The following is a 19007-nucleotide window of genomic DNA, read 5'->3' as shown; positions in this document are numbered from 1 at the left end:
CTGCATCTCAATTTTCCTTCCTATTATGAGGATGTAATCATAGTACCTATCTTAGGCTCTCAATGGCTAAGTGACATATGAAGCACTAAGAAGAGTACATGGAACACAGAAAGTATTGCTGAAAGACAAGCTATTAAATATCAGTGTTCTATCTTGAATTGAGATCTCTAACTCAGATGATCTGGCCTTCTAAAACACATGGCATTGCTTTAGAGGTTAAATGTCTATCTCTCTATCCATGAATGTGTGTGTGTGTGAGAGAGACAGTATGTGTGTATAACATTATCCAAAATTTGTGAATAAATCTAATATCAACAGCTTCACAAGCATAAGTACATTTTATTTTCATCTTTACTTATAAATAGATTCTGCCATGTAAACAGTTTTCAGATATCCACTTCTTCAACTACTGCCAACATCTCTTTTCCTTAGAAGCCACTTTTGTTCCTCCAATTCTATGAACCCACTCGAATTCAATTTCATCCATAAAATTCCTAAACCACTCTTATTAAGAAAAGCAGCAGCCACCATGTGCTCAAATACTACGCCAGATCCTCTCTTGCTATGACTTCTTTTTTGGGAATATTCCAAGGCTGAATTCCTAAAATTTCCCCTTTTCTACTGTAGTCACTCTTCTGTTCATATCACCAAATACAGTTTTAATTATAATCTATGCACATATTATTTAAATTTGTAGCACTTGTACTTGAATGAACACCAAATTCAAAAATCAAATTTCCACACAGTGAGCCAAATCTCACTGTGCAAGCAAACATACATAAATGTCAGTTAAAAAATAAAGAATATGAAATCAGGGATAACTCGCCCTTCTACCACACCTTCATTATCATTACTTTTAACTTTAACCTTACCTGTCCTTTCTCTTATCTCTCTCAGTTTCTAGGAATACATGGTGAATATAATTACCAGACTTCACATTCTTAAAACATGCATTCTACTGATTTATAGGAACCATCTTTGCTGAAAAAGGCAAATAATTGGAGTAGAATAATATATAGATATATAGAGAGAGATATAGATATTGAGAGATTTTGTAGAAGCCTTTGGTCTTGGTACACAAATCCTTAAAGTTTTATCATAATAACAAGACCAATCATATGAATTTAATTTATATAAACACTTGCCTTTTCCAAGTGTTTTTGGTGTATAGATTATAAAGGACACTATCTGGAAAAAAAATTATTTATAAATGGTGCTTCTACTATTAACATTGATACTGTGCTTACTTAAGTGTTGGTCTTAATCTCTTTAAGCTTAAAAAAAAGGCATTGCAACTTTTAAAACCCTTTATGAATAGAAAGAAGATAATTAACTCTATTTTTATTTGTTCTAGTTAATCAACCCATTTACCAAAAAGTACAGGAAATCATTCGATTGCCACAAGTCACAAACTTTGAAAAGTGCTATTTGCTCCATTTGGTTGTGAGATAAAAGTCTTACAACATCATATTTGAACAATAATAGTCATGATTATTTTAATGAATCATTTCTGTAATTAGATGGAGTAGAAAAAACAGAAAGAAAAGAACAATTCATCTGGCATTACTCACTGATTTGTACCATAGCTTCCTGGGCCAACACCCAGCCTTCTACCTACACTGAAAGTCTATCTATAGAAATTCTTTATAATCAAGAGTAGCTCAGGGCTAGGAAGGTGGCTCAGTGGTAGAGTGCTTGCCTTGCATGCCTGAGGCCCTGGGTTTGATTCCTAAGCACCACATAAGCAGAAAAAGCCAGAAGTAGTGCTGTGGCTCAAGTGTTAGAGCACTTGCCTTGAGCTGAAGAGCTCAGGGACAGCCCAGGCCCAGAGTTCAGGCCCCATGACCCCCTCCCCCCCCAAAAAAAGAGTAGCTCAGCCTGATTCACCAAGGCTGAAAGACTTCAGGAGTTTTTAAAGTAGTTTTAGAATTCATGCTGTCAACCTCTTGGCCTTGATCTCTTTTCAATTATCTTCAACAATTCATAAAATTCTGCTTATAGATTAAGAGCATACCTTTCTCACCTGAGGAGGAATAAAAAAAATATCTTAGGGTCCATTTTCTTGACCAGCATCACACACAGTGCAACACATAGTTATTAATACATTCTTTTTCATTATGCTTTTTATTTATATCCCCAGAAATACTGAAAATTATGCTACAAATAATCAGAAAAACAATTAGAAAACCCGGACAGAGATTAAGCATAAAACATAAAAGTAGTTTATATACCAGATTATGTCTTTCTATTATGGATAAAGTGGGAATGAATTTATCTCACACAGTACTTTGGATTGACTTTTCATGTTTATGGTGTAGTAACTTGCAGTAAAGCACCAAAATGGCTTAGTATATTTCCCATCCTATCTCTGTGCTATTTTATTTTTAAGCAAGGCAGAATTAAAAGCATTGTGGTTGTATTTTTGCAAGTTATGAAAATATCACATCCTTCTAAGTAGTCTGGAGTAGTAATGTTTTTAGAAATATGCAAATCATATCACATTCTAGAACTGGGTCATTCTTTTTGTTTTTGCCACCATGGCAATCGTCATTTTCCTAAGTTATTGTTCAACTCATCAGAAATAGTGAATGTCTATGTCCACATCTTTCTACGCATTCATTTAATGACCAGTCAAAGTGTCACTGTTTTAAAAGGCAAGGAAGAAAACAAAATTGCTGGGAGGTAGAGACCCTAGTACCTGGGGGCAGAGGCATCTATTATGCTGATAGGCTATTGTTTAATCAGGCATGTAGCTTATGTACAGGAAAGTAAATATTCACTGTGAATATAGTAGACCCTCCACAGCAAAAACATCACAATCACAAACTCTCAGTGATAAGGGAATTACTTGCTTTGAAGTGAGAATTTTTAATATTTACAGCAAATGTCAAAAGTGAATTTGCCACAATTTAATAATCAGTAGAAGCTCTTCAGGATCTCTTGCCCTTTAGGTTTTTGTTTTGCTTTGTTTTGTTTTGTTTTGTTATTACATCCCAGATATTTTTCAATAGTTGAATGATGCTCCGGGTCTTAATTCAAGATAAGAATTCTAATTTCATGATTTGGAGAACTTAATCACCTTCTTAGGCACAATAATGATACAAAGGGAGATGAGAATGTTTCCAAAACTTTCTAGCACATGTTATATTTGCTATTAGATACTACCCCTCAGAATCACAGGGGCAAGCATAATTTGTATGTCAATAATTACAGTTCTTGAGCTTTCCTCCTTTTCCATAAATGATTCTAGAGGGCAGCTTCATGATCTAGTTGTATATCTCTTCTTTACTTCCATAATTCTCTTTGTATATTGGGAAACTGTTCATAGGAAAATTCATGTCATCTCTAATTTGATATAATAACTAATGTATGAAATCAGCAGTGTAGCCAACTGTGATATTGCAATTAAAAGCATCCGGTTAACTTTCACTTCATTTGATCATATTCTTAATTGAAATATTTTTATCTGTGATCTAGAAAAATGTGTACTTGAGGTCAATTTTAATATTCTTAGCTCTATTGACAATGTAATTTATTCTTCCCTCACCCAAATTTGATCTACAAGAATTTCCTGGCTCAGAGAGGTGTTAAAAATAGATTCTTGCTATGACATTATACTTGCCTATGAGACCCTCCCTTCAGTCTGGCCGTGTGTCATGATTATGTGATAACCATGTGTTTATGATTATCCATTTTTGTCACCTTTCTACTCACAAAATTGTCACCTCTGGAAGTTCCCCTTACAGATTTCCTCCACTTCACCCATGCCCTGCTTTTCTTCGTATGGCTTGCTCTTCAAAGAGTAATAAGCAGTAGAACTCACCTGGCTCTGCTATACCCCATTAGCATTCCCATGTTTGAAGCTGTATCTTCACCCTCCAGCTGTGATTCTTACAGCACCCCACGGCCACATTACTATTTGAAGCTAAATGCAAACCAATGTAATTTCTGATTTAATAGTTTTCCATCTCTGGTTTGCTGAAAGTGGATTTGCACCTAAAACTAGATAACTGTACAACTTCATTTTGGAGACACTTTCAGATTTGCAGAAAAAAAAAAAGTAAAACAAAAAAAAAGATTTTCCAATTAGCCTCCCAACGCTTTCTAGAATTTCTCTACATTTTACATAATTTTACTGAAAGAACCAAAAGGAAGATACTCACATAATCACAGTGCTATTAACTAAACCACCCACCTGGTGGGATGTGGATCCTACCAAGTTTCTTGTTATTTTCTTTTATTTATCTGCTCTAAGAATCATCTGAGATTTCTACCTTGCTTTGACTGTCAGGTAGCTCATATTCTCAAAGCCATAACAGTTTCTCAGTCTTTCACTCTATTTTATGACCTGAGACTTTTAGGATATATTCATCCATTATGTATAGAATGTCTTTCGATATGGGATATTCTGGTGCTCTTCTTGATTAGGTAGAGAATGTATACTGCTGAGGAGAAATAAAACAACAGCGTGGGTACAATATATGTACCCTATCCAGTTAATCATAGCATGATTACGTGACTGCAACACATCACTACTGTGAAGCTACTTAGACACAGAGCATTTCTTTGAGATAGTGTTGTGTCGGTTTCTGCACTGGGAACTAAAAAGGAGTCTATTAGTAATTAACAAATATTTATTCTTCATCCTAATACTTCTGATCTAATCAAATTCCAAACTCTGGTCTTCTCTATTATTTGTAATTTCTTTCTCAGATAGAAAAAACATGAGGAGCAATATCTGAAAAGTCATTTATTTATTCTTCCCTACTAGATATAATAGTGTAAAATTTGCCACATCAAATGGGAGCTGGTGACTCACTTCTACCTACTCAGGGCACTAACAACTTAGGATCACAGTTCAAAGCCAGCCTTGGCAGGAAAGTTTGTGGGACTCATTATTGCCAATTAACCACCAAAAAGCTGGAAGTAGACCTGAGACTCACAGGGTAGAGCATTAAGCTTGAGTGCAGTAGCTCAAGGACAGTGCCCAGGCCCTACATTCAAGCCCCAACACACACCAAAAAATAATCAACTTGTGGTCCCAAGAGAAGCAGTCTCAATAAACGAGTGTACATTGCTTGGATTCTTTTCATTTTTATCTTTATACTCTTCAATAGTCAAAAAATTATTATCCAAGGTTGATAAGAACATGTTAGTGTTCTATTTTATTTTCTAAAAGAAATTTCATAGAAATTATATTACCTTTTCCCTTAAATAGTTGGTAGAAATCTCCAGTGAATCTATGAAGGCCTAGAATTTTCCTTGCTGAAAGATTTTACTTCCTGCATAGATATCAAGCTGCTAAGGTTATCTGCTTTTGGGGAATAAGAAAACTTTCTGACTCATTTTATGGAACTAGATTATACTTAGAACAAGAAGCAACTCAGAGTTATTATAAGGAAAGAAAATTGAAAAGCAGGAATTGTTATGAATAAAGATGCAAACAGACCCAACCTAAAATTTAATGAATAGAAAGAGAATGTAGAGCCACCAAATGGGACTTGTTCCAATGGAGAAAGGCTGGTTTGTCATTTTTAAATAAACCAATAGAGTTCACTATATTAACCAGTGGTAAAAGAAAATCATTTCGCCATCAAACATGACATAGAAAGAGCATTTGGCGAGTCAAACAGCTATTCTTGTTTAAAATCCCCAGGAAACTTGGAAGAGACAGTAGTTTCTCTAACCCTGATAGTCAACATCTACAAAAGTCTTATAACCAACATAATTTAAGATGGAATACAGAATGCTTTACATACCCTCCCTGATGTGCAACTAGCTCTAGACAGAGGCTAATGTAAAAGCATCCTCATTCATCACTTCAATACATCTTTTTGTAAAATGCAAGAATGGTCAGCAAAGATTAAAAATGTCAGGTAACATATCTTGGAAAACTCTTGGGTTTAAAGCCAGAACACTAGTCCATTCTTGTAGCTTGTCAATTATGAAGCCAGTGGTTTTGTATAAATATCGCATGGCAATTTTTCATGAATGGTGTTTTGAAAGAGGAACACTTACCTTGCTTTCTATTGCCCTATAGAGAGCATCAAATCAGATAAAGAATATAAAGATGAGATTTAAGTTGTGTGCAGTTATGCAAACAGTAGGAGAAATAGAGCTTCGCTCATCCCTAGAACATAGAGATTGACAAAATACATTTGCATCTTGTTTTACACCAGAGCACAATATGTTTGTTAAAATTACATATTAACTCATTTTTAATTATATATTTATTAGAATATAAGCTTAATAATACTATTAGATCACTCCTAAACAAGGTTGAGTATTATCTTTAGAGTTACTTTATGTTTATCTTCAAAAGAGAAGAAAATAGCACAATAAACATGAGTTACCATTTAATCTATAATGAAAAGTCATATTATCCAATCAGATGTCCAAATGATTCCACTTGGAAGCAAACCCTCATGGCTATATTTGAAGATATGAAAAGAACACAGGAAAAACAGTCAACAGACTATTTCCTCTTCTGAAAGTGATCAAAATAGTCTATGATAACTTGTAAACAATGAGACCATAAATAAATTTTAACTTCTTTCCAAATAAGATTTCCTTATTGGTGACATTACTTATCAATTAAATTGATTCTATTCATTATATATTAATAAAGGAATGAATGATAAGAATATACCCACTAGGGCTGGGAAGGTGGCTCAGTGGTACAGTGCTTGCCTTGCATGCCTGAGGCCCTGGGTTCGATTCCTCAGCACCACATAAGCAGAAAAAAGCCAGTAGTGGTGCTATAGCTCAAGTGGTAGGTAGAGCGCTAGTCTGGAGCTGAAGAGCTGAGGGACAGCACCTAGGCCCAGAATTCAGGTACCACAACTGACAAAAAAAAAAAAAAAAAATATATATATATATATATATATATATAATTATAGGAAAATAGTGGGGATATATATATATATCCCCACTATTTTCCTATAATTTTGGAAGGGAGTTTGTGTAGTAGTTAAGAACGTACAGGTCTGAGAACAAACAGGTCTCAGTTTGACTCTGGGCTTCATTACTGACAAACACCACATAGGACAATAGAACTAAACCTCCTCGTACTTCCACTTCTTCCTGTGTGGTAACAGTACCAAACCCATTTGCTAGGGAATTTTAATCCTTTGGAAGGAAAATTCACTGTCCTAGTATAATCTATGATGTTTTAGCAAAATACCCAAGATTGTCTAATTCATCCACAACAAAACCCAACAACTAGGAACTTATTGGTTCATATTTCAAGAGTCTAGGAGGGACGAGATCAAGGTATCAGAAAGTTTTGGTGGGGTGGATCTGCAGTCTATGTTTCCAAGATGCTGTTTTACCGACTATATTTTCTGTATGGGAGGAAAGCTGTGTCTTCATATGATAGAAGGTAGAAGAGCGGAAAAGGACATTGTCCTCCCATGAACCATGTATAAGGAAGTGAATTCCTACTCATGAGGACTCTGACTCTTGGAGAGAGCTACCTTTCAGAGCACCATCACCCTGGGGATATTTCAACAGTAGCTTTGGAGGGTTCACACATGACAAGGTCACTATCTTGCACAGTTCTTGGTCTATATTGAAAAGTTAGTTGATGTTGACTGTTGTTTGGAGAATGTGGAATGTTTACATTGAATTATGTCTTCTTCCCTCTACTTCTGTACAGACTCAACTTTTCCTTGGATCACTTTTGAGTACTATATAGCAGCAAGGATATATAAATGGTATTTCTCCTTTTCCCTTTCCTTTTATGTTATTAGCATTAATTTGTTGTGCAAAGGCTTTTCTCTTTGCCAGGTGCACATATGCTTATAATGTTCATTGATCAGACTCAGTCCCTCCAGAACTCTCCTTTGTCCCTGCTTCCCCTTTCCTAACCAACCTCAAAAAACCTTATTGCTTCCTTTTCATTAAGCATTTCAACCATATTCACCTCCATTACTCTTTCTCTGGTCATCCCTCTCTCCTGCTACTAGTATTTATAATCCAGAAAGGACCTGTTTTATATTCCTGTCGTTCATTTTCTTTTTCTTATCACAGTCTGCCTTTGACCAACTACAGACCCCATTCCCTACGCATAGATACTGACACCCACAAGTATAGCTCTGCCTTCTCCCTGGACTGGGAACTATTACAAAGTTATGAAGAACAGAGGGGCATGAAGAGGCCCTTAGCATGAGATACTATAACAACTGAACTTTCAGAAAGGTTTTCACAAGCCTGAGCCTTCCCTCTCAGCTGAAATGGTTATGCAGATCCTGGCCGGATGTGCAGTCTCCCAGGGGGAGGTGCCCGCCCTGAGTCTGTACTGGGGAGGCTGCTGTTGAAGCTCCACAGGTCCTTGTGCTCCACAGGTCCTTGCTCACTCTGATTGATGCTGAGCTCTCAGCTCCTCACAAATCCTCTTAGAACAATCCACAGTGGACGGGACTGTAATGTGACCGCCCGTCCAGAGCAGCAGGATTCCGCCTTCCTACCTCTCTAATAAGTGGCACTAACGAAAGAGGAGTTATTGCCGAAATTATAGGGCATCTCACTCTTATTCCACTCAAAGGACATCCTCTAAAGCCTGACGGAATCTATTCTGTACTAGAGAAGATTTCTCCTTCTGAGCCATCTGTGATGTGAAAGGGGACTTTCAGACATGTACTTAAACTGAAATATATGATGTAGTTTTAACCAAGAAAGAAATGTTTCTGGAGAGGATGACGGGTGAGGACACTGATTCTCTATTTGGGGAGAAGAAGAGCATTTTAAGAAATTATTTTAATATGTTCTCTTTTAAAAAGAAGCTTAAGAAAGGGAGAAATAATTAAATTGATTGCCAGCAAGCAAACAAACAAAGCAAAGCACTGGAATTTGTTCCAGGTGAAGATGCTTCCTTATAAGATAAAACATGTTGGCCTAGGCCTAGGTGCTCTATAGTTTTCCAAGGTAAATGGAAGAGCCAGATCTTTCAGCCAGGATGTAGCTAGCAAGAATACTATAAGCTAGGCATTGATGGCGCACACCTGTAATCCTAGCTACTCGAGGCTGAGATCTGAGGATCAGGGTTCAAAGCCAGTCCAGATGGGAAAGTCTGTGAGACTTTTATCTCCAATTAACCACCAGAAAACTGAAAGAGGTGCTATATAGCTCAAAGTGGTAGAATGCTAGCCTTAAGTTAAAAAAGCTCAAGGACAGCGCCCAGGCCCTGAGTTCAAGCCCTATGACCAACTTTAAAAAAAAAGAATACTGTGTTCTCTGCAACGTGGGTCAAGTTTAGCAGATCTTTATAAAGGGGCTTGAAAGGACTTTATGGAGGACCTATTGAGGAACTATAAATCTTTAGCTTGTGCAGGGAGAGTGAATCTCCAAATGGACCCATCCCTTGAGGAGAATAAAGGATCTTTGTTCCTTAATTTGCTTTTATTTAATAATTTTTTAATAATATCTACTTCACAAATAAGGTTCCTATAATGTAAAGACAGGAGTATTCAAAGGACTGAAAATAGTAAATGGTAGCTCATTTAAATTTCAAGACACCAAAAGTAAATTCATTACTTGAAAAATAAGGAATACCAAAGAGCAAGATTATTTATTTATTATTATTACCATTATCTGTGTTCCTTGATACTTTATAGTATAATTCTAAATTATCTGGTTGACAGAGGGTATTTGTATGAAGAAAAGATGATAAAATTTCAACTAGCTGGAGATATTTCATGTCTATAATGCTCTTATTTAAATATTAATAGCCTTATTTGTATCCACTATTTCTCTTGATATATTTTTTTAATCAAATGTATACTTCTTGCTCATAGGTCTTCTGGGCTTTTTTAGTTCTAAGCATTTAATTCTTACTTAGATTTGAGATGAGGAAATAGAGCTGGAAATAATATGATTTAGTATATTTAAAATGATGGCAATAGTGTCAACCCATAAAACTATCTCTGAAAATCCAAACTTCAGGGGGGAAAAAAGAGAGAGACTTCTACATCCCAGAATCACAAAGTAAGCAACGCTGTCTGCACGTGCCCTTGCCTATCCTCTGCTGCATTTAGCAGATTCTCCTCTTTAACAGCTGCACTGAAGCAGTGGTCCCAGAATTTCTGATCTGCAAGGGAAAGTTCTTACTCAGTTGCAGCCACTCTTCCATGGGCCCGTGTGTAGCTGCCGCCTGGCTTCCATAATCTCTAGATGCCTGGATGGAGTGGTTCACACTGGGCTTTGCAATTGACACGAACATTACATCCGTGCAGCACAGGTTAAGAGACATCCATCTACCTCTTCTGCTAATTGCTGAGCTAAACTTGAAGTCTTTTATACACTTCAAACCATTTATTAGTACAGGCCCAGGCCAAGTCCTAGACCTCGAGCTTGAGGAGTAAGAGTACTGTGTACAGCATTATCTCTAATTTATAAGGCGTGCAATTTAATTGCAGCGCCAAACAAATTACTTCCAAGAGAGGATGGGCCATGATAAAGCTGACATACTTTGAAGGAATTGCTGCAAGAAATGAGGGGAAGGGTTGATGTGCTCTGGCTTGGTCCCTAGACACATAGGGATTCAAGTTCCTTCTTCATAGCTGTGTGGACACAGTAAGTCCCTGCCCTCCCCCTCCTCCCATGGGCCTCTCTTATTTATTTACAGATTGGGGGCAGCATGATTGTAGTACCCAGAATGCCTCTGAGGATGAAGTATGATATCACAAGACAAAAAGTCCTCATAATGCCTTCTCGGTTAGGATTAGGCTGCAGGGAACTTTTCTCCTAGGAAATATACACTCAACTGGAGATCTCAGAAGTAAATTAGACACTTATTTGTAAATGAATGAGCAATGTGAGATGCAGAGAAGAGGATACAGGGAGGGTTCTTCTCTTAATTGCATAACTCAGTCCATATAAACATGGGAGGCATACATTCATTCCACTAACATAGCCCTATGTCTAAGTATGAAAATAGGGTCACATTCAAATCGCTGTACAGGTTATGGTCTAGAACACAGACAACTTCAGGTTTACCAATGCCAGTGAATCCAAACCCCAAAAAGGAACTTAATTCTTCATTTTAACTCAAACTGTGGCTTTCATCCTCAAAAATCCTTTCATAACTATGTCTCTGTTGGTATATTCTATTATTCGCTTAAGAAGAAATTATAGTCCAGTCTTGTTCTCACTGACTAATTAATTTTCTCTTTGACAACAAATCCTGGAACACTTTCTCTCCACCTCAGATTGCTGCAAGCAGAACTCAGTGAATGAGGTCCTTACAAGTCCTAGGAGACTCATTCACGATGAAAGGCATTTTTTATTTTTCAATGTTCCTGGGCACACTGACAGCAAATGTGAAGAACTGGCCTCCATAATAAATTTTGATGGACGGCTCTCACGTGCTGCGTGGGATGATATGGCACCCAGTCCTGCCTGGCTTTATCTGAAGCAATAGACCCTGCGGATGCAAAGCCAGCCTTAAACGGTCTGCCACTTTATTACTGGCTAGACAGAACACTTATATGGAATGTCACTTCGATTTTTTATGTTTTCCTCTGCTGTTATGAACTGCAGCTAAAGAGTCTCCTCTCTATCTGTATCGCCCAGATTTTTATGAATCATCTAATCCAAATCCAAATACTTCCATTTTCTCTCGTACAATTTTAGGACCCACTTAAGTGCAAAAACTATCCATGGGGACAAATGCCACTTTGAATTCCTATAGACAGTGCCAATCTTCTCAATGCAGTTCTAGTTTATGTGTATATTAAATAATCTCCAGCTCCCCCCCCCCAAGAAAATATTTGCTCTTCATTATGAACACCTATTTCACATTTGATTCTTGCATTTTTCTACTAGAGTCTCTGTTTCTTATTGAATAATAGAAATCCACAGAGTAGAGGTCATTGGGTAAACTAAACTTGAGCAAATTTGCTTTCCATGTTTAGTACACAACTGGGACATTTGTTTAATGGAGTTGAGTGTGTCTTATAGTAATAACACAGTCTATATTTTCCTATGTATATTCCTGGAAACCAGGTTGAACCTCTGAATTAATATAATTCTCTCTCTCTCTCTCTCTCTCTCTCTCTCTCTCTCTCTCTCTCTCTCTCTCTCTCTCTCTCTCTCTTTGCCATTTCCTACCAGGTTCAAGGAACCATCTTCCCAGCTCCTAACTTTAACCCCGTCATGGATGCCCAGCTGATAGGAGCTGCCCTGCAAGGATTTCGTAAGTCTAGGACTCTCCACTCTTATATTACTATTGTCTTGTTTTACTTTTAGATAATACTCCATTTATAAATTATTTGATGCTTTACAAAAGGCAAACACAGTTTCAACAAAAACTAAAACAAACAAAAAATAAGCAAGCAAAAAAGTAGACCGAAAAGAAACATTATAGAAAAAGGAACGGTGAACAGATTCGCCTTGAAGAAGTCCTGCCATGTTTGCCTTCACCATGATATCAGATTTCAACCCCAAAGAACCCCTGTGGACTTCTGATTCAAATTGTCTTCCTTCCACAAGCTGTCAGGGTAAGCCTTGCTCTGACTCTGTCTCTGAGCAGTGCAGGCGCCGCGGGCTGTACAATCCCCACAGACACTTGCTTTCCTCCTTCCTTCATCTCTGCTCCCATCGAGAGGCAGTGCCGTCTGGCCTGCCTGCTGAGTGGATGCTTGGAGTTTGGCTAAACAAATGCATGGTTCACCAAGTGAAGCTGGGGTTTAGAAAAGGAATAGAGAAAGAGGAGGAGAGGGAACGTGTTGCGTTCATTTTTAAAAGATGTGCTCTTTAAGATAGGATGTAGAACCGTAAAAATGTAACTTCTCCCTTAGTAAAATCTATTTTCAAATCACAAAGACAAATAATGTGAGAGAAATGATTTCATAAAACATGCAAAGCTTTGTTCATAAAAAAGTAAGCTCTCGGTTTAAAGACAAGGTCACCTTTGCATAGTATGTATGTGGGAGTGTATGTATGAGTGTGAGTGTGTGTGTGTGTGTGTGTGTGTGTGTGTGTGTGTGTGTGTGTGTGCATAAAATATACAGGAGTGTGTTTTACTCCCTAGCAGCATCCCATAGGAAAACAATAAGGCCTTTATGATTTTTAAAGTGACTTCAAGAGTTTGCTATCCTTCCATGTCTTTTAAGATATTAATTACCACTAGAACAATATAAAGAAGACGAAGTTATAGACTAACTTTTCTTCAGCGGTACAATTTTTGCTTTAAAGCTACAGGTCAGAAGAATCTATTCACACACCCCTAAAATTCTTTGCTTCAGTTTTAGTTTTCCTGTCATTGATATTTTAGAGCCAAGAAGCAAATTCCCTTTGTTGATAATAGCTTTGGCTTGTCCAAAATTCTAAGCTCAAGGATTACAGGAGTGTGGGTTTGATGGTGGAGTTTTCCTGCAGCCTACAGAGCAAGATCACAGCTTAATATGCTTTACAGTCTTTCTGTCATGATGCCTTCAACAATACAATTGGAAAATAATTACTAATGTTTTCCCTTGGTGCCTCGATTAAAACAATCTGAAAGCAAAAAGCAACAAGCAAATATAAATTAGTCTTAGCTTGTATAAAAATTTATTAATCTTCAGTGTAAGAAAAGAACAGTGATCCGTTAACATTCCCTAATGATAATTCTACTTCACCATCATTAACAGTTACTCGCTGTTAATTTCCAGCTACTTGCTAGAAAAAATGGGGAACGATATTGATCTTGGATCTGTTAACTTATATAACTGTCAGGTCACATCCATGAGAGCTTAGACAACTGGAGCCATTTTTGACTTACAGTCCTAAATCTTGACAAAGAACACTCAGAATTAACCTTCAAAGCAAAATTCAGAGCTTTTTTAGACTAGATATTCTTCCTTGTACTGGATCATTCTATCCTTAAGTATGAAGTTGGCTGTAGGATTTTGAATATCATCTTTATCAATTTGAAGATTCTTTCTGTTTCTGTCTGGCTGACAGTTTTATCTTGAATAGACATTGTATTTGTTCATGGAAGATATTGGTTAGAAGTTTTCTTTTCTCTTGACATCTTTCTCTGGTTCCGGTATTAGAGTAATAATGTCCTCAGAGAATGAGTTGGGAAATATTCCCTCTGCTTTTATAACATGGGATAGATGAAAGAGAAGCAGTATTTCTTCTTGAAAAGTTTGGCAGAACTCCTCTCTCCCTGAAGTGAATACAACTGGTCTGGATGTTTTTCTGGGTTGGTTCTTAATTATTTATTCTTTTATACATATAAGTCTATTCAGATGATCTGCTCTCCCTTGTATGAGTTTGGATTGTATCTTTGAAAGAATTGCTTCAAATCATCAAAATTACCACCTGTGTGTGCATAGAATTGTTCATCATATGCTTTTGTTATATTTACAATGACCATGAAATTTGACGGACCCTCCTTTATGTCTGTCAGCACAAGGGTTTCCTGTCTTTCTTTCTGAGCCTGATTAGTGGAGAAATATAGATTTTTATTGATCTTCACAAAGAAATAATTTTGTTTGTTCTTCAAATTACTATCATGTTGTACAAAGAGGTTGCAATTCTACAAGTCATAAATACAATGCATCGTGATCTAAAGGGAGAAATCAGAGCTAGTTTTTGATGACACTGATTTTTCACTGCTAATAATTTCTCTACTTTCTTTAGTAAGTATTATTAATTCTTTATTTTGTTTACTTTAGGCATAATTTTTGTTCTCTTTATACTAACAAAGTAGAAGCTGAAAACTAGTTTCAGATAGTTCTTCTTTTATTGTAGCGCAGCCAATGTTAGAAAATTTTTCTATGAGCTGAATTTTCTTCTTGTCTGAAATTTTGTTCACCATATGTTGTGTTGTTTAATCTACGAGCATTTTGAAGTTTTCTAGCTGGCTTCTTCTTGATTTCTAGTATAACTTCTTATACTTTAATTTTTAAAATGTTATATATGTTTTTATTGTAAAAATACTATACGTGAGTAAAATAATGAATACATTTCCTGGCAAGCATTGTTTCCTCCTCCTTGGTTTTTCCCTTTTTATCCCTTCCCTTCTCCCCTCCACAACTCCCCTCTCCCCCCTGCAAGTTATAGAGTTGGTTTTCAACATAGTGTCTTGTACATCTCATTGTTACAATGGGTCAACCTGTATCCTTATTTAAGCATTTTGTTATTTCCCTTCCCCTACCCAAATTAGAAAAATGTATATACAAGATGCAGGGCACCAACATCAAATACAGTGAAAACAGGGATTATACTATGGGGGAAGAACATACAAGAGAAACAAAAAAAAATCACATAGTACAATTTAAATACATTAAAAACAATACCAAGAAAGAAAAAACCACTTGTGTCCCTATCTTGGGGTTCATTTCACTTTACATCATCTTATATAGTCATATGCACATAGCTTTTGACCTTTTCTGCTTGTCTAGACATACTAGTTATTGCAAATAAGGGAAACTATGGGACCTTTGTTTCTTTGGGCCTGGCTTATGTCACTTAGTATAATTTTTTCCAAGTCTTTCCATTTCCTAACAAATAAGGTGATGTTATTCTTTCTGATGGAGGCATAGAATTCCATTGTACATATACATGACACTTTCTTGAGCCATTCATCTAATGAGGGGCATCTGGGTTGGTTCCATATTTTAGCTATGGTAAATAATGCTGCAATAAACAAACTTGTGCTGATAGCTTTAGTATAGCCTTGTTTGTGATCATTTGGATAAAGTGGGATTCCTGGGTCATAGGGGAGCACTATGTGGAGTCTTTTGAGGAACCTCCATACTACTTTCCAAAGTGGTTGAACAAGTTTACACTCCCACCAACAATGCAGTAGGGTTCCCTTCTGTCCACATCCCCTCCAGCATCTGTTGTTATTAGAGTTCTTGATTATAGCCATTCTAACAGAGGTGAAGTGGTATCTCAGTGTTGTTTTGATTTGCATTTCTTTTATGGCTAGAGAGGTTGAGAATTTCTTCATGTGTCTATTGGCCATCCTTCTTTCCTCTTCAGAGAAGTTTTTCTTTACATCTTTAGCCCACTTACTTCTCGGGCAGTTGTTTCTTTGAGGGTTTATTGTTTGGGGATTTAGTTTTTTGAATTCTAAGTATATTTTAGATATGAGACCCTTGTCTGTTGTCTGGCTAGTGAAGATCTTCTCCCAATCCATGGGTTTTCTATTGATCTTACTAGCTATGTCCTTTGCCATGCAGAAACTCTGCGATTTCATGCAATCCCTTCTGTCCATCCTTTCTTTGATTTGTTGTGTTTCTGGGTCTTTATTAGGAAAATTTTGGCCTGTGACAAAGAGCCCTAGAGTTTCTCCTATTCTTTCCTATAATGTTTTCAGGGTGTCTACTTTGACTTCAAGGTCTTTGATCCATTTGGAGTTGATTCTGGTTCAGGGTGATAGATAAGGATCTAGCTTTAGTTTGCTACAGATGTTTAACCAATTTTGCTAGCACCATTTACTGAAGAGGCTGTCTTTCTTCCATTCTATTAAAAAATTGTTACATATGTTTTATGGCCCAAAATCTCGTCTGCCTTGGTGAATGTTTCTGTGATTGAGAAGATTACAAATCCTGTTGTTTTCTATTAAGTATTATTTCAATGACAATGACAGTTGATTTTCTGAAGACAATGTAAAAAATGGTGTAATTTCTTCAGTCAAATAATACAACTTGAGAAACTAATAACAATATAAATGTCAATAATTTTACTCAAATATATTTTGCACTAGCAAATGACTCTTCAAATCTTTACTGTTTTAGAAAAGAAAAATACCCAAATAATGTGACTAATATATCATGTTAGTAACAAAAATGAAGACTTTCTCAAGACTGATTCCCATTTGCAGTTATTCTAATTTAAACATTTTAATAAAATTTTGACTTCTATGAAAAATTGTTCTTAATTAATTGTGGAAAGATAATGAACAATCGTAACTCTTGGCTCACACCTGTATTCCTGGTGACTCAGGAGGTTGAGATCTGAGGATTAAGGTTCAATGTCAGCCCAAGGAGAAAAAAAAATTGAGAGATTTTTATTTCCAATTAATTAGCAAAGCTCAAGAGAGTGGAGTTGTGGCTCAAGTGGTAGACTGCCAGCTGAGGTTGAAAAAGCCAAGTGATAGCAAGAAGCCCTGAGTTCAAGTCCTTTATATTTTTCCTTAAACAAACAAAAAAAGAAAGAAGTTTGATAGGTCAAGATAATCTTCTTCAGTTATTTCAAGCCCTAAAGTCACCTTTTTTAACCTTAGCAAGCAGGAGCAGTGACTAACAGTGAGCAAATATTGCCCTCTAGTGTTGCAATTCTTATATAGGTCTTGGACACATTGACCCTCAACCCAACATCACCAGGGTGATTTCCACCAGGGCTCTTCCTATAACCAGTCCTACAACCTCTTCATTCTGGCTTCCCATTGGTTTTATCCTGGCAGCTGATGCTACTGCTGTTCTGTGCCACCCCCTAGTTCATGGTGGTAGATCTTCTGACTCCACTGCTACCTTTGACTGTCACCTGTACTGTCACTGCTCCTGGTGGGACCCTCAGCTACCATCACTGATGTCATTCCCCAGTGCTGCCTGAGCCCTCAAGGCTGACTTCGCACATCACGACTGCTGGCCCTGCCAATGCTCCTGTGGCTGCCATTACCAAAGGCACAGCAATCAGTGATGTCCACTTCAACCTTCTGATCACCCCAAGGCCAGCACTCAGACTCTGATTGGCCTTCTTTGGCTCCAGCATTGCTCCGAACTCTGCTGGCTGTACCGTGAAAGCTGTTAGTCCAATGCTGCTATTACTGCCATTGGCATGGATGGCACAACTGTCCATGATAGCTCTGATGCTTCCACAAAAGTGACCTTGATGTCCCATCTCCCTCATTGCTAATGCCTCTACCATCACCTCTTTTCTTCATGCTCCTGGCTCACCTGCTCGACACATGGTAGAAATCAAAAGTGGGCAAGAAAAGACCACTCTAGAGAAACCATGTGACCATACCAAGAGTAGAACAGGAGAGTTGTCATCTGCCTGACTTACAAAGGGAGCTGAACCAGCCCACTTGCATACCAAGAGGAGGGTGAGACAGGGAGGGGTACCTGCACCGATAAAGGCAGGTCTATCAGCAAATAGAGGACCAATCATGACAGGCTCTCATACTGACAGACATGGCGATTGCTTATGTAAACAAAACACTGTGTTTGCCCAGTCCTTGCTGTTTGCTGAGCCACCAGGGGAAAAAGCTTCCTCCATCTGAGTAGAAGTGGATTCAGGATTTTCTACAAGATATTAAAGCTCATGATGGTGAAAGTTGCTGGGGCAGCGACTCCAAGAGGCAGAGCCCAACGCTAGCCCCATCACGAGGACATCCCAGCGGCCTGCCCTCCATGCAGCCAGGTCCTAGGGAGGGCCCAACAGCTGTCACTTAGGGACTCAAGTTGTGCTGACCTCTACATCTCAGCTTCTTTAAAGGTAAAATAAATATCAAAAAGGGGTGCTTATAATAAAACTTTACCACTCACATTAACAGCTCTTTAATAATATTTAACAGTTCTCTAGAACTGCTCAAGTCTAGCTTCAGTTCCTGAGACACAGGTGGGCCTCTACCCTATGTATCAAGGCTATCATATAATGCTATGCTATGCTATGCTATGATAATATGATATATGAGGAGATGCATCACCCTGAAACAGGGCCTACATTATCAGGGAGAGAGGTTGTGTTACCTACAAAGAATGAGGGGTCCACAGCCTCCCTCTTCCCCTCCCCCCACCACCGTGAGCAGTGGCCATGCACTTTCAGAATGTCCTCCTCTTTAAACCCTCTTTCCTCTGCAGGTCTGACAAGAACAGCCATGGTTGTATAATGCCTGATAACTGTGGGCAACTTCTCTCTAACAGAACATTGAAGAAGATGGGGTCTTAATTTATATATTTATCAGCTTAGAGGTCAAGAAAACTCCCTTCCTTTTTTTATTTGCGGGGGTAGGATAGCATAGGTAGCTGAAGAAAAGCTATCTTACTCTCTTATGTTTATTTTTTTAATGA

At 37.6% G+C, this 19007-nt stretch overlaps 1 protein-coding gene across 1 annotated transcript in view; it reads left to right on the top strand.

Moving 5' to 3' along the window:
* The first annotated feature begins 10636 nt into the window (after positions 1-10636).
* Anxa10 (annexin A10) overlaps positions 10637-19007 on the top strand; it is a 39323-nt gene continuing 30952 nt past the window's right edge. The window contains exons 1-2 of the mRNA XM_042699940.1: positions 10637-10642; positions 12112-12193. Of these exons, the coding sequence (XP_042555874.1) occupies positions 10637-10642; positions 12112-12193 (88 nt within the window). The remainder of the gene's footprint in view (positions 10643-12111; positions 12194-19007) is intronic.

Source organism: Dipodomys spectabilis, unplaced genomic scaffold (genome assembly GCF_019054845.1).
Source record: "Dipodomys spectabilis isolate Male_0828 unplaced genomic scaffold, ASM1905484v1 ptg000009l, whole genome shotgun sequence".
NCBI classification, from domain to species: domain Eukaryota; kingdom Metazoa; phylum Chordata; class Mammalia; order Rodentia; family Heteromyidae; genus Dipodomys; species Dipodomys spectabilis.
Note: the sequence above shows the minus strand (reverse complement) of the source record. Positions and strands in the feature narration are given on the sequence as shown.